Source organism: Halyomorpha halys, unplaced genomic scaffold (genome assembly GCF_000696795.3).
Source record: "Halyomorpha halys isolate HHAL.00 unplaced genomic scaffold, Hhal_1.1 Scaffold200.1, whole genome shotgun sequence".
Classification (NCBI taxonomy): domain Eukaryota; kingdom Metazoa; phylum Arthropoda; class Insecta; order Hemiptera; family Pentatomidae; genus Halyomorpha; species Halyomorpha halys.
The window spans coordinates 125,460-152,609 of NW_027105652.1; the positions used below are offsets into that span (position 1 = coordinate 125,460).

General features: G+C 31.0%; 1 protein-coding gene and 1 long non-coding RNA gene across 8 annotated transcripts in view; one reads left to right on the forward strand and one right to left on the reverse strand.

Moving 5' to 3' along the window:
* LOC106679412 (uncharacterized) overlaps positions 1-12,997 on the reverse strand; it is a 35,637-nt gene extending 22,640 nt beyond the window's left edge. For 3 of the 4 annotated variants that reach the window (XR_010844923.1, XR_010844921.1, XR_010844925.1), the window contains exons 1-4: positions 12,823-12,997; positions 9,987-10,142; positions 9,764-9,877; positions 5,369-5,472 (exon numbers count right to left, since the gene is read on the reverse strand). This is a non-coding gene — a long non-coding RNA (uncharacterized lncRNA). Of the gene's footprint in view, positions 1-5,368; positions 5,473-9,048; positions 9,231-9,763; positions 9,878-9,986; positions 10,143-12,822 lie in introns of those variants that run through there. The other variant, XR_001342959.2, reaches the window with a different exon arrangement.
* Positions 1-27,150, forward strand: part of LOC106679411 (peptide transporter family 1) — a 104,141-nt gene that overhangs the window by 65,396 nt on the left and 11,595 nt on the right. For 2 of the 4 annotated variants that reach the window (XM_014418558.3, XM_014418556.3), the window contains 6 exons: positions 16,559-16,620; positions 20,472-20,550; positions 21,871-22,012; positions 22,734-22,820; positions 25,821-26,095; positions 26,269-26,351. In XM_014418558.3, the coding sequence (XP_014274044.1) occupies positions 16,559-16,620; positions 20,472-20,550; positions 21,871-22,012; positions 22,734-22,820; positions 25,821-26,095; positions 26,269-26,351 (728 nt within the window). Of the gene's footprint in view, positions 1-5,309; positions 5,407-12,593; positions 12,850-16,558; positions 16,621-20,471; positions 20,551-21,870; positions 22,013-22,733; positions 22,821-25,820; positions 26,096-26,268; positions 26,352-27,150 lie in introns of those variants that run through there. The other 2 variants (XM_014418559.3, XM_014418557.3) reach the window with 2 other exon arrangements.

Genomic DNA, 27,150 nt, shown 5'->3' on the forward strand with positions numbered 1-27,150 from the left:
TTTCTTTTTCCTTCGTCGGCCCAAGACTCCCGTTGGATTCCTATACAGCATAAAACCAGCTGATTTCAGTAAAAAATAAAATGATTTTTATGTTAAATCCCTTGTGGGAAAGTACGACAACAGACAAAAATAAATCAATGAAAATTTCAATAGCGACAACAGTTTGTTTAAAAATCAATTAAAAGTTTACGTAATTTACAAAGTAATCAACCGATGCAAATTTTATCTTTCCTTATTTTCATAATACAGTGACAATAGGCTATTGTACTCTATCCTTGGTCCAGAAATACACCTGCCACAGCACATTTACCTAAAATAACCAATAAATGACATTAACTTTTTATAAAATATTTGCTTAAAGAAAATTGCCGAAAATATTGTTTAGTACGTTGAGATAACTCCGAGTACGCCAGCTATAGGCTATCCCGTAGAGCTTATCCTCGCTGTATTTGTACGGTTTGAGTAAAAAGCAAAATTTGAATTACGATATATCTCGTATATTAATAACACAATTCGTCGTATAACATATTTAACATATTATATTATTTAGTTATGTGAACTGAAAATTTAATTAGGAATGATCTTTTAACGGAAGCAGGGGAAAAAATTAATTAAATTTAAAGAAGGGGTGTGACATATCCTACACTTCTTAAAGTACTAGTGAGGTCAAAAAGAGGGAAATTAGCCACGCCCACATGGCTCGGGTTTACTCAGACGTAAATAGGAATATCCCACATTTATGTAATTATCTATAAAACCGTTCATTTAATCCCGCATATGAATTGAAGCCAGGTCCAGTAATTTGATTTATCAAAAATAAAAATCCATTAAGAGAGATTTTTGGTCAAGGTTTGAATAAGTCGACAACGATAATGTATAGAAACGGAGACAGAATACAGCAGGTGATGGACTGTCCATACTCCTCGAACCTTAAGACCCACCTTCATATTCGCGATAATCTTTGGTTATATGTAAACCAATTCCATTTCAAAATTATTTAATTAATTTTTTCCCCTGCTTCCGTTAAAAGATCATTCCTAATTAAATTTCGAGTTCACATAACTAAATAATATAATATGTTAAATATGTTGTAAGTTATTTGTACAAGTGTGTGTTCAATTAAATCATCATTTGATTTTAATAACAGATGGAGGTAAATAATAATATGTGATAATGAGAGTTGCTCAAAGTTTAAAAAGACGTACATTGATATTATTCCTAATGACTGTTCCAATTAAGAACATTTCTAGGACATTCGCCTGATAAGGTCCCAGAAAAATTAGTAATATTACTAAGAAGAATATAATTTCTTATGGTATTGATTCCTTATATTATTATTGATTCAGTGTCGAAATAGGGGAAGAATTACGCAACCCGTAACGATCCGGTTAATATTAGTAACTTCAGTGGTGAAATGCATTGGCAGTTGATCATTTTTCACTTCAACAATTTTACAAATCGGTTTGTTAATTGGTATAAATTATAAGAAAGCATTGCGACATCCTTGATAATATTGAGAATTCATTGTCAATTGGAATACAGATTATCAACTATTTGGCTATGCAATAACGTTCTAGTCTAAGATCTTAAGATCAAATTTTGGCTCCCGTTTTCGATTATACAGGAATTTCAATTCCTTTTTTAATTTTAAATCAACATTTCTAAATTCTTATTAACAGTATTCTAATTTAAAGGGCTGAAAATATCAATAAAAATCATATTCATCATAAATTATATTTTTGATCATTAGATTTCCCACTGTTATGCAAAGAAACGATATGATTTTTCAAATCACGAAACTTTTCCTAGATGCCACAACATTTATTGCGCATTTGGGCAGTGCGACGAAAGCAATTGAACTTCGAACATCTCATTAGAAAACATTCCACGGTAATGTTCTTATAATTAATTAATTTGGTAAAAATGTATGGGTTGTATAGTTATTTTGTTGGTTATATTGTCCTTATCTATAAGATGTCTTCCTTTCTTATGTCCTCTTTTCATTTGACCTGCTACATATATTAATTTTGTTGATAATTTGTTTTGATTCAGAAAGAAACAATAATTTTATTTTAAAACTTTAATTCATTGCTTCTCCAGGTGCATTGTTTTTAATTATTTAAGCCTTATACAGTACTTATAAGTATTGCACCCCTGACCCTTCATGGGTTGTAGTGGTAAAGATTTAATGGTACACCTATATCAAAACTATTAGCGTGAACAAATTTTTTTCTCATCCTTCTAATAATTTTATTATTTCAAACAAAACCATATGTAAACATAATAATATATAATAAACATAAATATTCTTTCTTTGCCTGAAGGGCATTTTAAGGTAGGTTGTGGGATCCACTGTGTGCAGGGGAGCACTGTGGCGCTTACTCACCGTCTGCGTTGTCATGAGTGGGAAGGAACCTCTCTACTAGTAATGAATGGTTGGGTTTAAATATTCTTTTGTATACATAATTATTATAACACATTAATGTAATTACCTATACAATGCGTTTATATCATACGGGATACGCATTTATTTAGTATAACAGTTAATTTTTTTTTTCAATCGATTATGTGGCTAGAGCTATAGTCTCGTGCAAATGGGGGGCTTTTAACTATTTACAATGTTACAAAAAAAAAATAAATTAAGATAAAATAACCAAGGGGAGACTCAAGCTGGCCCGGCAGAAGTCGCATAGGCTCTACCATCTCCTGACGTCATAACTTTCACTGCGCCTGAAGCTACAAATATATAAGGCCATCATTCGTCCAACTCTGCTCCACGGTGCACCACTAATGAGATACCTCTACAAAACGACACTGACCAACCTACAGAGTTTCCAGAACTCCCTCCTGAGGCGAATAGTACGAGGAACATCACTCCAGCGGGCCAGGAACAGAAAAATTTGTGCAGAGCTCCAACTCCCAACCGTGCCAGAATTCATAGGCCGTAGGCACATCAAGTTCTTTGATGGGCTGAAAGCCTGTGCCAATCCACTGTTCCGAGAAATCACCCCTCTACCAAGACCTGGGAGGTGGCGGAGCACTGTTCCCCTGGTCGATGTTCTCGCCTTGGGAGGGACTTCTGGCTCTACAGCCTGAAGTCATCACTTCTTCAACGCCAGCGGGAATAGCCCCTCCCAATTCCTAGTACGCTCACGGCAGACTCAGGCCATCATCGATGACACCGCCTTCAGCGGACCCGGCAACTTATCTTATAATGCACTCTGCCAAACCAAGATCCATATTTGCCTGCATATATACATCCATTTCTTATTTGTATATATTTAATTTGTTTATTTTTATTTTTCTAGGAGGTTAGAAAAAAATAAATAAATAAATAGATAAAAATTATAATTCTTAAGAAGAAAAAAAAAGCTTTTTCAAATTCAATCTACTCTTTTCGCTAACATATGCACAAACCTATTTCTTTGACATCTATATTTCGAAAATAGCTCATCCGATTTAGTCCACAGTTGGAGAGAAATCACGGGTTTGTGTGAAAATGCCCCAGTACAGTATGATTAAATTCGTTTATGTATGCAAAAGTATTTTCCTTGACACGCCCAAATTTCGAACATATAGACTCGTCCCTTAGATTTTATTGTTAAGCAACGTAGCATTGGCATTAAAATCAACACAAATATGCTATAAGAAACCGTCCTACATTTTGTATGCAATCTTATTTTGCTATATCGTTAATGTTTTTTATTTGCATTTCCCAATATAAACTCAGGGTCCTCTACACCACTATAAGGTTATAGCTAGAGCTTGGTATATCTGGTGCAAAATGAACAAATTACCGAACTAGCTTATAGAACACAAGCAAAAAAAAAGTCTCCATGACAAAGTTCATGCGCCATTTGTATATTTCCACAAAATTAATATTAATATAATCATACTATGTAGTAAATAAAGTATTTCCTGTAAAATTTGGTCCGAACTAAGCCACTGGAGAATTTCGTAGTAATATAATTAGTATTATATTAGTAATATAATTAGTATTAAGTATAACCTTGTAATATAATTGTAGGAACAGCCATTGTAATAACATTAAACGGATTATTTTAAGGAAAATATTAAAATAAATATGATTTATCTTATTTTTGGAAAAAATAAGAAGCTTCGATGAAAAACGATTCGAAATTGAATTGTAGAGTAAATATGGAATGTATCCCGGATGATAGAATCGGTCGATTTCAATTTCCAGGTGACGGATATATCCCGCTCTCTTTTGTAAATCATTGTAAAACCCACAGCATTTAGTAGAAAACTTTAAAATTATAGGTTTTTTCCGAAAGTAGTTTGTAGTCATGAACTAATAACTAGGTACTAAATAGTTTTAATTGTCAGAAACTTTTCTAAACTTGACGTTTGTACTGGTTGGGACAAATGTCCTACTGTATCATTAATGGTACCAGAGTCGTAGGAACATGAAATCTGTTAAAAAAAAAAAATATTGTACGTAACTGTCCAAGTTATAATAATCGAATGTTAATGAGATATATATGAAATCAATAAACTATTACTATATTATAAACCTTAGTTCTATATTTTATTTATTCTGCTTATTAAAATCAAATAAAAAAAGTAAAACGATAATTTGAATATTTTTCCTTCTAATTCCACCTGTCGATATTTTTGGTAATCGACCACTTTTAAAAGAACCAAATCGGCTTAAAAATTACTTCAAATTCGTAGTAATAGTTGCTATTATGGAAGGAGTATTTTTGAGAAAACATTTTGGAGAAAAATGGTCACTGTGTGGTAAGCTGTATGTTGGAAAGTTATTGTCACATTGAGCTCATTTTGGTTTCAAATTGTAGAAAATTTTATCGACTTTAAAAATGGAACAAGTTATTCTGTCAAATGGTTTTAGTTATTTAGTGACGGATGGAAAAAGTGTGCTAATTTCGCTTAAAATTCCAAATATTCTTCTAGTATCAATAAAAGCCAATTTTATCCTGTAAAAAGATTTTTTCTAATTAGTTTTGTAGAAGGAATAATTGTATCTGGAGTTATAAGAAGATGAAATATATTTTAAGCCCTCCAGGTTGTATTAGAATCTTTTCCATTTTTAAAGCAAAAGAGCGGTTATTTAATGTCAGAGAACTGTTATTAAAACTGTTAGAAAAGTAACTGATTCAGAAACCACTTGTGATGACATGACATAAACAGAAATATTTTGTCTAACTGAAAAAGTCTAATATTACTCGAGATAAGAGCTAGACACACTCTCTATGATGGTCTATAAAGATCTTATCTCAAGGTATGTACCGTGTACTCTGCGTAATTCAATTCATTTGTAGCTTTGAACAGGTCCAGTTAGCTCTTTGGTATTTTTGGAATACATTATCGTTACTTCATACATTACCTGCATACGTTACTGCATTACTACGACGACTCTTATCGGTAAGTGATCATACATCTAGTGTGCTTCATGTGGGTAATACACATAATTTTTGTTTGAAATTTGTTCTGTAAGGATTTAAAAAAAATTAATAATATATGATCAGAATCGATTTACAGTTTGATGAAAAATGGCATTGAGTTTGAATTTTAAAAAAATATAAGAAAGAGTTTGGGAAGACATATTAATTAATTCTAAAAGAAGATGAACTGTTTTTATTGTAAAATATTACAATTTTTCTCAATTAAGAAAATTAAGTAATAATAACGCTCATACCACATTTCATTCATTCCTACCACGTTTACAGGTAATATTAATAATAGAGAAATAAATTATTAAAAAAGAATTAAAGTTAAAATAAAATTTAATCACAGCAATGCTTATGAAGGATACTAAAAATCAGCCTGAAGAACTTCGAACCAAGCTTTTAAGCATTGCCGGTTTTAAGGCACAACTGCTATATATATGAAAATAATTAAAATTTCTTTTAAGTACTTTAAGGTTAAATTTCTTTTTGTACCACATTTCCTAAAACAAAACTATAAATGTGAAAAATGGACCACTTTTTGAAAGTTATTTTCGTGACTGATATACAGCGAATGTGATTAATTTTATATGTAAGAAGATGGTCAGGGTTGCAGTCATAAAAAGAACAAATAGTTAAAAATATTTTAATGTCCGACGTTTCACGCCACTTTGCAGAGCTTCATCAGGGTTCATCTGTTCAACCGTTCGCTTTGAACAGCCCTGATGAAGCCCTGCAAAGTGGGGCGAAACATCGGACATTAAAATATTTTTAACTATTTGTTCTTTTTATGACCGCAATCCTGACCATCTTGTTATATTTGAATCTTTACGGTCAACTATATATACATATGATTAATTTTATAATTTTACCATACCGAAATTCAGGATTGTTTGGAAGTTTTCGAACGGTCTGAGAGGTAGAGTGATCGTGCTCAGGAGATTTATGAAAAGTTAACTTCTATGTAAGATGTTTGACCTCACAGCAATTATCTGCTTGAGAAGTTATTCAATTGGGTTTTCCTATGAAGGCAACAATTCATACTCTGTTATTCCATCAAATAAAACATCCATCCTTTTTAAATACGATTTTCCTTGACTTCGTATCAAATTTAAGTTACAGTAACGATACTTGTTACTTGTTGTTGATAAGTACGAACTTGTAGCTTTATAAATGTCATTTTGAATAATATAAATATATGAATGAATAGTTTAAATAATAAGCATTTACTTGAAGGGTAATGGTAACAATAAAGATAATTTTGAGATAGGGTACCTTTTGTTCCTGATATGTACCACTTGCGATTCTCTCGTTTATAGCCCTCCACTGTGTAAATAATTCCCTTCAAGTGCTGTATCATAATCATCAATAAAGACTTTCTTATAATTATTCATTTTTTAAAAAAATCTGTACCACTACAACCCATGAAGGGTCAGAAGTTCAGTACTTAGTAAGGAAGAACTGTTACTAGACCAACGGTTGTGCAAGGAGGTGATTTGGTCATAATCACGCTCGACCGCCAGATTTTTACCCAATTAAGGTTCCCCAGTTTAAAACCTCAGGAGGGCTCCAGAATCCACAGGCGTTGACTCACGGCTACAGTGTAACAGAAAACAATTTTCTGCCCAGCCGGATTCGAACTCGGGTCCTTGGAGTTAGTAGCCAAGCGCTTTAGCCCGTGGCCACCGCGCTCCCATAATTATTAATAAAGGGTGCTAATGTACTATTCCATCGACAATATGTTCTATTTTTTTTTATTATATCATACTCTATTATAATTGCTGCTTTAATTGAACCACAGCCTTCAAATCCTGTCCTCTACGTCCACCCAAGAGATAATTTTACTATCAATGGATACTTCTAAATTATGAAGGAAGGGTGTTTAACGAAGAGAATGAGCAGCCAAAAAAAGTGAAGCCAAATAGGTGGGCCTTATGATGAATCCCAGAAGCGTGGCAGAGAAATAGGGGTTATTCACTGGTCGCCTTATGTTTAAGTTTAGATGATAATGGTAGACTTTCCTATTAACTTCAGCGTTTATCTGAGCTCTGAGGACGTGGTCAACTCCTCCCCTTTTTTACTTCACTATCTCTTTCAAGATAAAAAAAGTGAATATGAACTGCTCAACGGCCGCCAACCATCTTTCTCTATCTTCAGTAAGGATAACTGGGATCCTCAGTTATCGCAGATCCCGCCTCACAATATCCCTCCATCGGCCCTTCGGCCTACCACGTTGCCGCACACCATCCAGAACGTAACTGTACAGTTTATGAGCCACCCTTTTCTCGCTCATCCTAATTACATGGCCAAGATATTTAAGTCTCAGTATCCTTATGTACGAGGAGATGCTACATTCCTTGTAGAGCCCAAAAAGTTCTCCATTTTTCCTTCTTCGCTTATTACCATTCTCGCATACGAGCACTAAGATTCTCCTCAGAATTATTCTTTCTAACCTGTCTAGCAGGTTAATGCTTTCATTGCTCAGGGTCCACTTTTCTCCACCATTTGTGAAGACTGGCCTCATCAACGTGTTGTACAGGGTGAACTTGGTGGTACGGTTAACAAGTCTGCTTTTAATTAGCCTTACAATGAAGAAATAGGCTCTATTTCCAGCAGCAATTCTGCTTTTAACTTCTTCTTCATCCTGGTTCTCATTGATAATAGAGCCAAGGTAAGAAAAACTTCTTACCACTTCGAAATTATAAGGGCCCATTACAAGGCGACTCTGCCTCTGGTCCAGTGGCTTCTTACCCAATAACACAATCTTGCTTTTTTCCCCATTAATATCCAGACCCATCTTTTTTGTTTCGACATCCATCCCTTCGATTCATTGTACTATTGAAGATAATATAATGGTGAAGGCCAAGTTCACAGAAATCAGGTGGAGTTATAATACAAAAATGAAGAACTCAAACTTTCTCAGGTTGTTTGGTAGATAATATGTGGACGATATATCGAATGGTTAGATATCTCTTTCCATAATTCCTACTTCTCTTCTTTTCCTTGCCAGGGAACAGCGTGTTAGAAGTCTACTCTGATTTAGGTTTGAATATAATTATATTGTTTGTGAAGTAAGCGGTCATTATTTACATAATTTTCCATTTAATTTTTTACAAAAAAAAAATTTAATTTTTTCCTTAACTATCAAATTCATATTCTGTTGTTTTGGCAATAGATTGCCATATTTATCCTTTGTTTATTACTACTACTAATGAGAGATGGATTTCTCAATTAAAAAATCTTACAAGTACTGAAAACTTCGGCATTTAAGTCCTATTAAGAAAGAAATTTTTGAAAGAAATAGAATCGATTTTTTTAGAGGATCATGTTCCGGCCAATCCACTATTCAAAAAATTCATCACAATTTATTTCCCGATCTTCGAGAAATGACCTATAATTAGTTGTTTTTTTTAATTTTTGAAAATTTTATACGCCAAAGTCACCTTGACAAACTACCAGACAATTTGTTTTTTTGTTTTTTTTTCAAGTAAGAAATGAGAGCTTCCATATTGACTAGTTAAACCTTCTGCTATTTATGAGATAATAAAAAAATGCTTTTTCTCGGAATAAAACTTTTGGAAAGCTGAATTTATTCCCTTTCATTCACACCAAAAACTGATACATTTTATGCCTTTATTAGGCGAAAAAAATTGAATGAAGAAAAACTCCTAAAATTAGACGGTTTTGTATCATTTTGTGTAGTCTTTAAAGTTATAAGCAGCATACATGTTTTACTCGGTTTGATAGAGTCATGTTGAAGGTATCACAGGTTTGGAAATATTTGAAAAAAATTTAAAGGACCTGAAAAGGCAAAAATATTGTTAAAAACTTATTTTTCTGATTATATATAAAAATTAGTAATTAAGAGTTTCTCGGGTTGCAAACAACAAATATCAACTCCTCTCAAGAGTATAATAGTTTAAGAAAAAATAATAAAGTTGTGTACAAATGAATGGGTTCAGGCGCTCTCGCCTGTTTTCGATTTTCCAGTCTCTCAAACTTCTGTCTCTATTTCTACTTTAGGTAAATTCTTTAATGGTTCATATTTATCCATTTTATATTTCTACTATCAATGAGAGATGGGCATTATTTCATATGAACAAAATTAAAGATACTTTTAAGGAATTATTTTTGAAAATTTTGCATTTAAGCCCAGTCAGACAATTTCAATGACAATAAGACCTAGCTGATATTGAAGATCTCTTGTATATCGATATATCAAGTTTAATCAAAATCGTTAGAGCCGTTTATGTAGAAATCAATTCTAAAAAGTGGCACTTCTGAGCAGTCGTCGATCTTATCTAATAAGTTTCTGTAATATATTGAGCAAATACCTCCTTAAATGTGTAATTTCAGTTCCATACGTTCTTGAGCTTTTTTTTTTTGTTTTTGAGCTGTTTACAAACACAGAATGTTTTGTGATATTTGGTTTTTTGGTCGCAGGAGACCTAAAAACGTAAATTTTCGTCGTGAGTCGAATCAGAAATTTTTTTCTATCACAATATATCCTCTAACTGTATATTCCACCTATAGTTAAGTGAATGTAAAAATACTTACCATGGTTTTGACTTGTTGCTCTCTTCGCTACTAGATGTTTGATCTCCAACTGTTAGCAGGGTCAACAGATGATATAACACCTCATTCCGTTTACATTACCCTACTCCGTGATTCTTCTTTACGGCAGTATTAGACATAGCAACACTCTTTACATCACTACAGATTTAAAAAAAAAAAAGAAGAAGAAGAAATTATTTGATATATTAACTGGAAGTTTCTTTTGTCTGGAAAATCAAACGGCAATTTAAAAAACTTTTTTTTTTTTACTTTAGTTTAGTTTCTTCACAACTGTAAATGGGGGGACAAAAATAAATAAAATAATTTTAAAAATGACCCTAAATAAAATGTGGCATACTAAAAAATCTTATGTTCAAATAAAAACAGACAGTTCAATGTTGCTGGTTCGTGCAAATGTTTACAATACAGGCAGTCTCTTTCTGAAGTCTTTTTGATATTCTGTTCTTAACAAATTTCTACCAAGAACCGTTTCACGTTAAAGCGGATTCCAAATTATGTCTAAAAAATAATTTAATTTTTGTATAGAACAAAAACGTTAAAAATAATTTTAGACCAAAATTTAAAGTTATTGAATTAATTATTTAAAAAACAGTTGGGTTTTAAGAAAGATGAAAATTGTTCGATTTTTCTTTTTAATTTTTGTAAGTGAGCTTTAGGTACAGTGAAACCTTGTTGTAACTTCAGTCTATGGTCCAGATAAAAATATCAAGAAATACTCATAACCTAGAATATCTTAAAAAAAACTAAAATGAATTTTTGAAAGTTATTTAATGTTCAGAACAATACCGACATTGTTTATTGATGTAAAAGCATTTAAATAGATTAAAGTTTCCATTCGGGTGTAACTATTTTTAAAATTTAATTTTCGAGTTGGTAGAAAAAGTTGCAGTAGAACGTAAAAGTTTCGAACTTAGCACCACTAGGGTAAATTTACCCCAAAACTTCGATATTAGATGGCCCATGATGTATTTCCATCAATTACCACCTAAGTGTGCTAGCTGATTCTTATGAATATGTAGCCTAAGGTGAGTAATGATAATAGGACGATTTCACAACGAGGAATCTCTTAATAAAGTATGGGCTAAAGTTCTACCTCGGCCTTCTTTCATTATAAAGTACTATTAGATATTTTTATTATGACATTTTTTCTGGCATACGGAAGGGTTATTTACAGAAAACCCACATATTCTTACTAGAGTGGAAGGCTCAAGTTTTTATTCCGTGGGACCGTCATGAAATATCACCAAGGCACCACGGATTGGATTCGAACCGGCTCCTCTGCAGTTCTGAGGCTGCTAAGTTCGACGTCTCAACTCCCTAGTCGTTCGTATTTGGTTCAATTTCATAAACTTGTACAATGCTGACTTATATATTTTTTACTTTTTAACTCCAATAATATCACTGATAGTCGTTGCTATTATTAAACAAAATGTAGTTGTGCTTGTATTTAATGCACTTGTATTTTTTTTACTAAAACAAAAAATCTTTAATGGAAGATTATTGGTGATTGACCGTGTGTATAGATGAATGGAATATGGTCCGGGTGCGGTAAAAAAAAAAAAAAAAAAATCTTTAAGTTACTGTAAAAATGCTTCTGTGTCAATTTTATCAACTACTTACGCTCTACCACGTGTAAATCGTCTTCCTGTATAAACCTATTTTTCAACAACGCTTCGTTCCATAGATTTTATTCTCAAGCGACAAATCAATAGCCTTAAAATGTTACTTACCCAACCAAAATTCCCATAAAATGTTATTTTCGTAAGAGAAAATAAGATGATATAACAATAAAAATAGAAAAACTTTGTAGAAGGCATTCTGGTGTCGGTGTCATATGCTATTATTTAAATTATATTGGTACAAATCTTCAATCGAATACTTTTTTTTTTTTTGTAATAGAAAAAGATTTCCAGGAACTTGTTTCCTAGAACGTGATCACAAATTGATTTATTATAAAATTTTCACATTTGTTGGAGGCCCCCTTCTCTCAGGAATATTCAATGCTCCTGCCCCCCCTCCCACACACCTCGTTTATTTCATTGTTCCATTTTTTATTTTATTTTATTGTTTCTAACTCATCCTGTTAGTATCTGCTCTGTTATCAGTAATTTTCTGTCTCCCTATTCCATTATTTATTTTCAGATATAGTTTGAAAAAAACTCTTTTTTTAGTGAGTTCTGAGCATTTCTTCTTTTTCTGATGAACCAAAACCTATACATTGTCCTATCGATAAAATAGGCAGTTTAGTGAATACTACTCTTTTTTCCACAAACTCTAAATTATTAAATGAAATATTCTTTTTATATGAGTCATCGACCGTTTGATGATTTTTTTTCTTATAGTTTCTATGTAATATTTATATACCTCAGGTATCAGATTAAGAGGAATAATTTGAGTATTTGAGATAAGTATTCTCATTGTTACTTACACATAATGCTCTATTTCAATTAATTAAGTGCTTTGAAGTGAAAGGTTTTTATCATCATTAGCAATAGCTTTAACATTTTCTATCTTATCTTGCTTTTAGTTTGAAGAGATAGGGCTAATTTATTGTCATACCTGGTCGATGATAATAAAGGGTACATAAAATGTAAATGCTTGTAGTTAGTTCAGTTATTTTCGCTAACTTGTCAGGTGGCATCTTCACATCTGTTGTGTTGTAATAAAATAAAATGGTGTTGTAGTGTTGGATTTTCAAAAAATGGTTTTTAAAGTTGTTATAAGATCGAAATAAAGTTGCTAACGGTCATTAACAAAAAAAAAAAAAAGATTTTTGTAGAAATGGAAATGTCTCAGGAAGACAAAAAGGTTAAGATACCTCTTCTAAGGGTCACTGGAAATCCAGGTAAGTGTTCACATAATTGAAATTCCGAACTTCGATTCTTATACGCATACAGGATTTTTTCAATGTATCGAAAACATTTTAAATTTTCGGTCACCATATGTTCGAAGATAAATGCATCATACAACTGAAAAATATTATTACTCATACCAAAAAAATCTAAAAATTGAAAATTTGATGCATTGCCAAATGAATCTACATATATCCCCTCTTCTGTCAAAAATCATCTAATTTATGATTTTAAATAATAGATAAATAAATACCGTTATTGGCTGAGAATCTCATAAAAAATATATTGTTTGTACGATGTTTGTATTTGTAATTATACACCTATAAAAGTTTATCGATTCTTACCTTTTCAAAATCTTTTAGTTTAGTTATTGCTATATCTCAAACATAATGTTAACATTTTTTTCTAGTGCATTTCTCAATATTTTAAATTGTTCATTCTGATCATTAAGTTTTTGTGTGGTTTATATCAAAGATCTATTCAATGGGTTCCTGCTATATTTATTCAAAGAGGAATGTTCTGAGCCAATTATTTTGTTTTTTTCCTTCCATTCAAGCAAATAATATTTTTTTGGTTCGTTCATTGTTCGAAAATCCGGTTTAACATATGTATATCGCTTTCCTTGGTATTCAAGGAGTATTTGACTCTTTCTAAAGGAACAAAATATGGGAAGGAAGAAAATGTATTGCGTTTCAAGGATGAGGAAATCCAGTCTTCGTGTTGATCCGGCTTCTTCTGTAAACAGACGATATTGTGTGATGTATATGTGTGATGATATGCTATAACCAATGATAAGAAGATAACCAACGTATACTAAAAACTATTGATTACCTCCCTGGCGGTAGAAGACCTCAAGGCCGACTAAAGCCGTATCTGCAATATGTCGACCGTTTGTACAAGAGGAGAAATCTCTACCGAGCCCGAAACATGTCTCTAAACCGAGAACTGTGGCAGTAATGGCTGGACGCGTCTTTACGCCCATAAGTCATTATAGTGTGGCACAAAAGAAGAAAAGGTTAATAATCCGTAGAGGACCCTGCAACTTATTATCTTTTTAACCACCTAACATCTTCTTTTTAATGGCGCTACCACTTAAGGAAAACTATGTTTGAGTGATTGTTGATTTTTTTGTTCCACATATACAGGAATGGCTCAGCTGTAGATTTCATAAATAGTGCAGGTATCTGGGAGCATATTGCAAATATTTTGATCTTTCTGAATCGGGCCAACTGGTCAAGCAACTTTGAGGGGGAAATATAGGCGATGACAGATGAAGCACATGTTTGAGAGAACTCCTAAATTGATATTTTTGTCGATTCTTTGTGCCAAGTGGAATGGTGTTGGAATGCATAAAAATCTTGGTCAACTGCTGCTGAGGGGATCCCATCTACTGCTGCAATAGATTTCTTTGCACTACCAAATTTAAGGAAATGAAAAAACAAATGCGCAAAAAAGAGGTTCTCTTGAATCCCATCCAAAGCTTTCTCAACCGTATAACTTTGCCAAACAAAGGATTAAATTAAGTAAGATATTTATAGTTCATTAGAAGCTCGAAACATGTGCGGTTGTTAAATCATTCCAGCAAAGGATCCTTCTCGATTGAGCCAATACCAGTGAACCTTCTTTCTAAGTAGGTTGGCTGTTTCAGAAAGCAAACTCGGCCCAATTTTCTTTCGAAACATTTGTTCAAAATTGGTGTCTTTGAGAGTTCAATTTCCAAACTTCGTTAGCTCGACGAAATGGCGGCGCCAAATCTTGACACTTATCCGTTAATACATAACATCCGGGATAATTTCATTCAAGACGAAACTATATGGGTGAAGAAATCTAATCTACATTGGACTAAAGGAGCACGGATAATTGAAGTGCTTCTTATCTCAGTGTAATAAAAAAAAATCTGGCGTTTTAGAATTTCTATAACAGTTTAATATCAAACGGAATATGAATGAAAATGGTCATCAATTGTTTACTTGTATTTTTTTTATGAGGGTTGGGAACTGATTCCTACTCAATATTATTTATTTATATATACAGATGTCTGCCAGCGATCAAATTAAAGCTAGTTAAATCTACTAAAAAATAGTTAATTATGTTTATCTTTGTAAGAGTAGTACTTTTTATGATATTTGACAAAATAAACTCACAAAATGTTGGATTTTGAAAAATATATCTCTAGATCCATAAGACACACATATGTCTGCCAACACTCAAAATAAAGGAAATTTAACTTACTATAAAGTAGATTATGGCACTTATCTTCGTAGGGGTAGTAGTTTTTAAGATATTCACACATGAATATGAATTTGGCAAATGAAAATTTGTCCGAACAACTATAAATCAATTTATTTTAGCAAAGTTCATGTAAACTATTAATCTTACGAAGATAAACATCATTAACTACTTTATAGCTGATTAAACTAGCTTTAATTTGAGTGCTAATAGACATCTGTACGTCAAATAGTTTTTGAGATATAAATTTTTCAAAATAAATTAACTAACTACTGATCTTTTAGTACGTCCCATACAACATTTTTATGAAATGTTGCTTTTTAAAAAGCTATATCTCGAAAACTATTTAACGTAAATAACTCTGTTAGGGCTCATATCTTAGCAAATTTACTCTTCTTTAAATGACGTTCTCTTAGGTTTTCTTGTATTGTTCCTACTTTTTAAGATATAGAACTCAGAATGAAAAATTAGTTTTTTTTATCGCTTTGAAACAGCCGCCATTTTTTATTCCCCCTATCTATACTTGACGGACTCATCAATTTTGACTATTAATTATACATAGTTTTCATTAAAGTAATCAAAAATTGGGGTGAGATACATGCCTTTTTTCCCCTCCTGGGCTCTTGTACTATTACCATTCGATTACATATCCACAGTTACCAGTTTGCATAAGTTATTACTACTTAGTAAATATTGCACAAAAAAAGGTCGGTTTATTCGAAGATATTTATTTCTTTAAGTTGTACGGAGATAAACTAGGATTCTTTGACTAAAGTGATTCGTAAAGTAACCACTGATTATAGTATTTACATTGGATCAATGTTATGAATGAGGTGGAAAAAACTTATTTAAAGGTAATATAATATTTATTCCTGACATTTTATTGATATATTTTGTAATAATACTGTAAAATGCACAGAATAATTAGTGATATAACATAAATTCATGTTTTACATTGCTAGTTTGAAGATTTATTTCGTTTATAAAAACGTGCGCTTTTTTTTTATGATTAAAGTAATTTTAAAATATGTTATTATTTAATTTTAATTTAAATACCATTACCAATTGACATTGTAATTTGATTTATACGATTGTATGGCAGAAAATCTTTTACCGGGTTTATAGCTTCGCATCCTGATGCCATCCAACGAACTGTTGACCACACCATCTAAGGATATTAGTTATCTATAAGAAATAGGAACACTTTTAAGATACATTAGTACCTATTCCCATCAAATTATACTGAGCTGATGAACACACCTATAAATATAACCCTTACAAATGTTTAGCAGGAAAATAAGAAACGTGTGCCTAAGATCCCACATATTCAGCCGATTTATTCTGTATAGCGACCCATCTCAATTACACCATAAAATAGTATTGTTATCAGATTCATGTATTAATACTTAATTTTAGCATCGTAGCATCGTCGAATCAAAGCTTTTTATAAAACTGTTTCTTTTTATTTTCCAGGTGGTGGCCCTGAAATGGTTTCTGAGAATGGGATGAATGAGATGGAAAAAACATCTTCCAAGGTAATATATTATTTATTGCCAATATTTTAGTAAATTATTTTTTTCCCTAGCTGCTGTAAAAGAGTTCCCCTAAAACTCATTTCAATTTATTGGTATTACTACTATGTTATACTGATTAGAAAGATGGGCAATTCTTTAGATTCAACAGGCACCTCTTCAGGTATTTTTATTTAGAGGTCCCAATTTAAATAGTACAATCCATAAGAGGCAAGACTACTTTATAGAAAGTTAAATTTCCTTTATTCTGAGTGTTGGAAGACATATGTGCGTCTTATGGATCTAGAGATAAATTTTTTCCAAAATCCAACATTTTATAGGAACAACTAGAAATTAACATTTTGTGGGTTTATTTTTTCACAAAAACTACTACTCCTATAAAGTTGAACATAATTAACTATATTGTAGTAAATTTAACTAGCTTTAATTAGAGTGCTAATAGACATCTGTATGTCACATAGTTTCTGAGATATAGATTTCTCAAAATAAATTCTTCTCATTTGCAAAGAATATATTTAGCTCTATATCAATAAGATACAGATATGTTCTAAGAAATCTATCTTCTTGAGATTTAAGCCATATGTAAATGTGGGTTAAAAATACTTTGTCTGCCAATTAAACTTAATTCTTTAATTTTATTTCTTTTGTATATTTTTATTAATGGAAAAAGTAAATACAGAATAATACATGTTTATAATAAAATATCAAGATATATATGTTATTTTTTCTAAATTTATTTAATTTAATAATAACAATGTTTTCATTTTTACTTTAAATAAATTAAATACTAACATGCTATCTTGTCTCTATTTATTTTCTATTAGATAGACTTTTTATTCTATAAATAGATTTATTTGATTCAATAAGAATCGGTTGAATCTATTTTAATATAATAAATATGTTATATTAAGCTTCAATATTTCCCAATATGACTATTACTAAGGCTATTAAAAAATACAAATATAATTACATCTTATAACAAAAAATTTTATTACCAAGAAAATAACACAACCCAAAATATATCTTGTGCGGTGTGCGCATCACACAACTGTCACTTAGCACGCTACAAACATCCCTAAATTTTGTGTAGAATCGTGAGCTAGTGTTAAAGTTACCACTATTTTTTTGATTTTCGAAAAAAAAACTTAAGACAGAGCGAAAATTTTAAACAAAAACATATATTTTTCTATTCCTATAAAAATTTTATTTTTCAGGGTTCCTCGAGATAGGAATAACGAATGTAAATTTAGTCTTCGGCATGAATAGAATAGTTTAACAAAAGATAACGAAGTCGTTATACAATCGGGAAAGATCGGGTGTTCTCGGCTTTTCCCATTCGAAACAAATGGATCTATTTTTGCTTTCTTCTCCTTTAGTTATTCATAAAACCTCGTATTTATCCATTGTTTATCATTGCTAACAATGAGAAATGTTTTATTTTTTTTTTTTTTCAAATAAACAAAATCAATGATTCTGAACAAGAGGAAGAGTTTTGTTTAAATTCGTCATTTAGGCTGTGTCAGACTATTTGAATAAGATAACGACCTAGCTGATATTAAAGACTATTTAATTATACATTAACATGCCAGGTTTAATAAAAATCTCAAAAATAATTCTATTAAGCAGCACTTCTGGTCGGTCCCAGTTGCTGCCACGTCCCAGGCCTATACTCAATTTAAATATGTAATTTCAATTTCGTACGACTTTTCGTTTTGAAATATTCTGTTCCAACACACACTTACCTACATTTGCATGACTTGGTTTTATTCCTCTCAGGGGACCTCAAAACATGTATTTCCGTCAAAAACTCAAATTCGAATTTTTTGACGACAGTATTACTGTCCCTTACTGTATATTTCATATATAGGTAAGTGGCAGTAAAAAAAATATTTAATTATATTAATCCTTCTCGACACTGCTACCAACTCCATGGCCTCTGGTTCGAATCCGGCCGTGATGTAAATTATTTATTCTGTAGCCGTAAGTAAACCCTGTGGATTCGGGTAATTTTTCATTGATGCTTCATATTCAGTTTCTTAGTAAATTTTCTTTTTTGAGAGAAACTAGTTTTTTTAATAATTAATTTATTTTTATTTCATGGTCACTATTTACTTTTGTTTCAGTTCACTTACACTTATAAGAGTTACTTTAGTTAAAAATTTTAAATGATATAAAAATTTTGCAAAAATGGCTTCCGCTATTGGTTATGGACATTCTACTTAAGTGTAAGACTTAAAACACGTCCGTCAAGTTCAAAAATTGATGAAAACTTCTGAATTCTTTCGCTGAGCAAATAAATCTGAAAAACTTGATATGGCTAAACAATTATGACGATTTAAAGTCTATTTCAATTTTTATCACTACTTTGTTATATTTTTATGTTTAAAATAAATGTTATATATTCTTTGAGTCTTAAAACTCAAGCCGTTTCATGCACATAAAATATTGTTTAATAAACTCTTGAGAGCCGGCAAATATTGTCCAACAAATACCGACTGTAATATCTAGATTCCACACAGAAGGCCGTTCTTGCCAAGACCTTGAGAATTATATATTTAAATTTGTGATCCGAAATTATAAAATATTTCAATGACATAAAAATTGATCAAATAAATGCTATTTACCAATATAAATAACATTATAATGCATTAATTAAATACTATTGAGTTTTTTCTTTGACCACACCCGGACCATTTTCCTTTTATACTCGTCTAAACTAAAAAACTATTTATAAATCGTTGAGTACCAGTTCTCATTGTTAGTAATAGTAAACAATTTACAAATACAAAATATTAAAGAATTTTAAGAATAATTAAAGGAGAAAAATGAAACCGTTTCATTCGAACGGGAAAACCCTAAGCCGCCTTTTCCGATTGCATTGTGACTTTGTTATAATTTGTTAAACTGCTATATTCTTGGTAGAGACAAAATCAATATTCATTATACCTACTTCGAGAACACTAACTAAACTACGAAGTTTTACAGAAACAGAAAAATAAAAGTTTTTTTGCCTTCCTTGGTCTTTATTTATATTTTTTCTTTGTAAAATCACAAAAATATTGATAACTCGAGCGCAAACGTAGCAATCTAAACAAAACTTAAGGACGTAAGTGGGTTAGTAAGAGAAAGTTGAGTGATGCAATTTTTTTCATTATTTTCGTATATCCCTTTTATCAGTTACATTTGTTGTATATAACAATAGTAAATTATTGTCAGCTTCAGACTAAACTGTTTTCAGAGCAAACTGTATTTTGCTTTACATTGAATAATAGATATAACTGCCGCCAGTCAAGCTATTCCCTTCCTGCTGTATACACAATAATATTGCCAGCTAAAATACATTACTTTAAACATTTCAACATAATGCATGTAGCATTACACGTTATTTATTTTAATTGAATCTTAATTTTATCATAACTTTAAGTCCAGAGCAATAATATGTTTCACTGAATTTTTCTTCCTTAAGTTAAATTCTTAAAATAATACTAAAATTTAAAACTTTGTTTTTATATAAACTATTTTTGTTATGAAATATCGTCGCTTAAGCTGTTCTATTTCTTAAGTCTGAAAAAATGTTTGTATTATTTTAAAATAATAAAAACTAATGCTTAATGCTAATAAATTAAAGAGAATTTTTGAAAGAATCCTCGAAGTCAGATAAATGTATATTGATATCTTATAAAATGATCTTTAAGACAAGATTTCTCTAGAATAATGTATTGATTGTTTTATGTACATAAATCTTTTTATTTTTTTTTCGGACAGTAAGGTATTACAGTTAAAATGACAATTGAGATTTCATTCTATATATTTTATGGAGATATCTTGCTAAGTTATTTTTTTATTGTTTTCAGAAGCTGAAGTACCCAAAATCAGTATTTTTCATCATAGTCAATGAGTTTTGCGAAAGATTTTGTTACTATGGCATGCGAGGTAAATTTCTTCATCCAATTTGCTAATAACTTTGACTGGTATAAGTAAGTTGAAAAATTGAGAACATGTAGCAAATATTATTTAAGTTCATTTTTAAATTAAATATTTAAACGACCAAGTTGCTAGTTTAAACACTTAATGTGCAATTACTAATATTAACTATGTGCAATTCAGTAAATGGTAGTCCATTAAATACTACTTAAATATTATGTGCTGTATAATTGCATGCGCATTCCTATTCCTAAAAAGAGGTTAAACCTTATGAGCAACATAAAACTGATTTTGAGAAAATCATACCAGTTTGTTAGTGTTTTATTTATGTTATTTTTTTATTAGTACATGATACTAATAATTTTCTATATTTTGGAAGTAAACTAATTTTAATTAATTAATTATTAATAGCTCTACATTCTTTTAATCACTAACAAGTATGGTGTTCGAATAAAAGCATGTGAATTTCATTAGTATTTATATGAAGCTGCCATATTTAATGATACTATCTTATTTACAATAATGAAAACGTGCTGAGTTTCTAATAGTCTGATATACTGTCTTTAAATTGGCACTATTATTAATCAATATTCATTATACTCACAAACAGACAATTATCACCAATCACTGTACATACAGTGTTGTCCAATGACCACTGTCTAATCAAAATTCACAATATTATTCTTGACTCGATCCATCCACTTAAGGTGGACTATGTTTTGTTACTATTAAAGTATTTTTCTGCAATTTAAAGGTATCATGTAGTACAGATAAGAAGAAGAAGCACCTTTATTTTACATATAACAAATACTTAAATAGGAATTCAAGTACAGTATGCTAAAAAACAATAAAAGTCTTGTTGTGAACTAAGTTACCAAAAGTAACAATCTCACAAGAGGCGATGATAACACAAAAAAAAAACTCAATCCTTCCCTGTCGTACCCGCTCCACTAAGACCCCCGGGGAGCAATGGTCGTATATCCCTTTTGAATTATTAGCTTAAAGCGGAAAGTTTAAGATAGTTTAAACGAGTAATATTTAAAAATCACCTGAAATTGAATTGAAAAAAACCTGTTCTTGGATAGAGTATAGGGCTAAGATTAATCTAGCTCATCTTTCCTTGCTAAAGGCCATCTTGAATTAAGGACCAGATGAATATGGTTTAGCAACTATTATTTTAGATCAATAAACTCAATATTTCAAAAGCTCTATGTTTTTAGATATAAAGTTTATAGTTTGTATAAACTTAATTTTGAAATTATATACCCTCTTCCTAGAATATTTATGGCAACATTTACATTCTATTTTTATGTGTAATGGTACTTACAGGTGTATTGGCACTATATCTCAAGGATTCTCTTCAGTACAGTGAAAATAATGCAACAATCATCTATCACATGTTTGTCATGTTATGTTACTTCAGCCCTGTCTTTGGTGGAATTATGGCTGACGCATGGCTAGGAAAATACAAGTAAGATTTTCAAGACCAACATATAATTATTAAATAATACTATGCTTGTTACTTAAATGTTTAATCAACAGTGAATGGTGAAATAAGCCACTCTGAATGAGACTTTTGTATTGTTTATGTATGGCATTGGTGGCTATCTGCAATTACATGGTTTTCTAGCATGACATGTTAGCCATGGACGATAAGATATAGTTAATCATAAGATGTGTAATCTTTGAGTTGTGCTCAAATAAGGTTTTTCTTTTCTTCACTTAATGAATATAAAAAAAAAGTTAAAGAACCTTTTATTCAGGTTTTATCAAAATCGTTTGGATCTCCAAAAACAGAAAAAAATTGCTCCTCCCATTCAATAAATAACAATTAATTCCTATTTTTCTTAGTCCTTTGGAGAGTGATTCTAAGACACTTTACATTTTTCCTCTATCTCCATCTATGGCTGAAATAGGTCTGAGGATCATCCTAAGGTGACCAGTGACTTCAGTACAAAATCTGAATTAGTCGGCCCCATTAGTCTCAAAAATGATCGATGGTGGAAGAGTAGATTTATTTTTTCATTGGATTCTAGGTGTCTTAAAAACATAAAATCTCAAATGAGATTGTCTAAAATTTTAATATAACGTAGTAATATTATTTTAAATCATAGATAACTTATTTTTAAAACTATCTGATGGTATTTATAGTAATTTACTGATATTTTAATTGCTTTATTTTTATTTTTCAGCACCATACTTTATGTTTCTTTGATTTACGCTGCTGGAAACATTGTACTTTCCTTTGGATCTGTTGAAGCTCTCAGTATTCCTCACAAGTATGGATTATATTCTATAATTTACGATATCATTACATGATTTCATCCAGTTTTAGTTTTAGTAAATATGCATCAAGTTTTAGTTAATATGCTTCAGTTTCCCATTGTTAAAATATAATTCTCAAAGGGTAATTTATCCTCCAAACCCATCTTTTAGTCATGAGGAAAGGTATCATAACAACTTTTTGTAAAGGTGTCATAATTTTGGTATCGATTGCTGAAAACTAAACAAGCCAAAAAGGTCCAGTTTTAGTTAATATGATTCAGTTGCTCATTGTTCTTTATTGCTACATATTTAGCAATTCACTGTATCAGTTAATTTTTTTATTAAAAATAATTTGTGACTTCCTTAGTTTTCAGTTATAAACACGAAAATGATGACACGCTTTCTCATACCTAGAAGATGGGATTGGGAGATAAATTAACAAATTTGTACCCATCCTTTCACCTTTGGTATACCAAAACTTCTTGCCAGAGGAAAGATAATATTTAAATTCATTAGAGGTGGACAGCAGTGAATAAGTTATTTCTGAATGAAGTTTTCAAGGTATGTTTAGTACAGGCACCAATTTAGAAGGTCCTGGACAATCTGTATTCAAATGAAGATCCTATTTGATATATTTCTAATACAATTGGATGTGGTGGAGCATTAACTTTTCAACCACATAAAATCGGCGAATTTTGAGGTTATTCAGCTTAAATCTGTTGTGGAATTTAGGGAGGGTTTTATAAACAAAGACAACAAGAGTTTGTTTTCACAAATAGATGCCACAACAGACTTACAAGTTCTAGACCCAAGGGACACCAAGCTATCCCATGCCTGAGCAGTGTCGCCATCTACTGTTTTATTTTACAAATCAAATAATAAATCCTATTTTCTACAACAATTTCCTTCTTAAAATATGTTTTATTATTTCCTTTTATTTATTACCTTATTTTATTTTTAACTTTATTGCATCACTCTATATAATTTAATGTTTCACAGAACATTTCATCGAGTCCTATGTTCACACATCCCCAACAAGTCTTCTGTCTTTTGTTGATGACTTGGACTTCTCTTCTTTTGACTGCATCCAGACTTTTCATAGTCAGGATTATAATGTTCACCAAAACCCCCTCTAATGTCATTATGAACATTTGGTTTAATAGAAGGTTTAACAATACTTGATGCATCACTAAATCCCCATTTCTTTTTGAGTTTCTTCTTCTTCTTGCTATGAGTCTATTTCTTACTTCCTTCTTCTTTAGTTTTTTCATTTTTTACTTTTATTTTCATCAACACTTCACTGCTATCACCATCAGGACCTGAATCATAATTTAACTCATATTTAAATGATTTTCTAGTATTTTCATATTCAAGATCAGCTGATAGTTTACGAGCCTTGGATTCACAACCAGATTCTTCATCATTTAATGTTTGTTGTTGATCAGATATCACTTGTCCTTTTGGTGTAGAAGCTTTATTTTCAAAGTGTTCATCACTCTCTTCGATTCTTCCTTCCTGGGAAAGGATGACTTTACTTTCTTTTTCAAATTCTTTTCTTTCTTCAGATCCTTCCTCCAACAGATACTTATTATTCCTGTTAATTGTGCATAAGGCAAATTCTTTAGCGAAAGATGCTATATGCTGTCTTTTTGGTTGAGGATTTTGTGTATTTGAGGGTCCATTTCTCCTGCATAGTCTATTATTTTCTTTGTTAAACCAGCATTCCTTGTTAGATGACCTGGTTTTTTACGTATAAAGCAGGCTTTTAGACAAAAGTTTGACCTTTTACGATATGTCTTTGATGCTTGTCCATTCCTATTAGGGTTATACCTTCTTTCAAATGACAAAAGCATTTGCCTTACTGTAGCGAGCCTTTTAATGTTGAATAATCTGGTGTCCATGTCCTTTTTGTTTTGGTTTCGGCGGTTAGTCCTAAATAAATCACAAAGCTTATGTATGCGTTAATATACTAATTTACTCTCATCACTTAACCCTTTAACGCTCCAAACCAAATTGTTGTGGAATTTATAGAGGGTTTTATAAACAAAGACAATGAGAGTGCTTTTTCACCAAAAGACACCACGATAAACTGTTCTAGACCCAAGGGATGTGAAGCTATCCCATGCCAGAGCAGTGTTGCCATCTACCGTTTTATTTTACAAATCAAATAATAAAACCTATAATAATAATAAAATCTTCTCAAGATGATTGATTACCACAGTTTATAGGGTATGTGCTTACAATCGTGTATGAGGAAATTTCTTAAGGATCCACCTTAGATCCTTCCTTGCAAAGGGATGTATTTGGATGATGAGTATTCGCCTTCAGTTCTACATAGAAAAATATAAGAAAGAAGGTAGAATCAAAGAGATTTTAGAAATTACAACACTCATTAAGTACCAAAATAATGTTAGTGAATTCTTATACAGTAGTAGATTATGTCAGATAAAATGTCTTCCTTCGAAGGTCTGAATCCATTTTGGATTGTTTTCAAACCGTTAAATTGGTTAAGTTAAAATAAAAATAAACAGTTGGAATAGCATACTTCCCAAATTTCCAATAAATCCATCTCAACGCTTTAATAACTTCTAACATGCTGTGATTCCTTTCCCTGAAGCACTTTTCAACTTGTATGTATCCTTCAATTATTAATAGCACCTAGTTAAGATATGTCACCGGTGCTTTGTGCACATATTTCAAACAAAGAATAGATCTTTCTTACCAATCGATGGCTGATTCTATCCTTTCCTAACTAAATTATTAATTATGTCTTAACTGATTTTTGAATATAAGATCTCATCTTTTTTCATAGAAACTTATATTCTCATATTATTATAGGTTTAGATTGATTTTGATATTTATTATAAACATTGTTAATTTTGATAGAAATCAGAATAAGGAGTATTAAGTAAAATACTGATATTTCCTTTAATTTTTATATTTTACAGCAATTGTGTTTTTATTTTTATGTTCTATATCAAATGTACAGCAGCTATCATATATCCTTTTTTCAGAGAACTATCAATCCTTGGATTGATTTTAATTGCGGTTGGAACTGGTGGAATAAAGCCTTGTGTTTCTTCTTTTGGAGGGGACCAGTTTGTTCTACCACAACAAGAACGCCAACTGCAGCGTTTCTTTTCTGTATTTTATTTTTCTATTAATGCTGGAAGTGTTCTCTCCTCCTTCTTGACTCCAATGCTGCGTGAATATCACTGCCTAGGAAGTAATGAAGATTGTTACCCATTAGCATTTGGCTTACCTGCTGCATTGATGATAGCATCTGTTGGTAAATATAACATCACCTATTAAGAAAAAATATTAGCAATTTTCTATTGTTCATTATTGTTTTGGTCATCATGTTAGTTACTCAACAAAAACCTTAAATTATAATAATAATGCATGTGAGATAGTTCAACAATAATATGATAAATATTACTTCTAAATAATATTATGTTACAGTTATATTTATTATGGGAAGTCCTATGTATAAGAAGAATAGTCCGCAAGGGAATATTGCAATCCAAGTTAGTGGTTGCATCAGTGTAAGTATAATAATTTTTTTGTACTCTATAGTAATTATAATCACATGACAACACAAATAAAATAAATCTTTTCTAATTTAATAAGAACATAAAATGGCTTTCTTTTTTGTTTTATTTTTCTGAAAAATAATAGATTGAATGTCATGAGAGGGAGGGATGTTATACATTCTAAATTCGTTTCATAACCCCTAAAACTGTGTTCTAAGGACTTTTTTTTCCAACATCCTTCATTTTTTGCAGTTTTTAAGGTCTTCTGCTTCTGCACAGTCCCTCCAAACTAAGGGTTGAAAATTTGTATGTGAATTGAATTGGTGTTAGAGAAATAACATACGAAGGTCTCAAGCTTCTTCTATCATAACCCCTTCCCCTACATTTTGGTATTTAAAATATTTTATTTTAACCCTTCAATATATCTAATTTATTATTCAACTTATCAAGATAAGTTGTATAAAAGAAATTAATTTTTAAAAAATTGTAGACAGGTTGTACAACATGACTTTTAGAGGTTTAGCTTTATTTTAATTGTAAACAAAATTAGAGGAAAATATAATCTTAATGACAGATCTCTGCAGCTCACATTTTTTTAATAATTTATCATGTGTTAATCTAATTTTCACTTAAAACATTAGAGATGTACGTTCTTTGCCGAACTGATAAATAACTCTAGCTCCATCCATAGAGATTACAGAGAACAAGCTGATTTGGATGATTTTAGAAGAAATTTGAGCAGATCTATAAATTATATAATTTGCTTTATGATCCCACTTTTATTCAACTAGTTGATATAATGTTTTCTTTC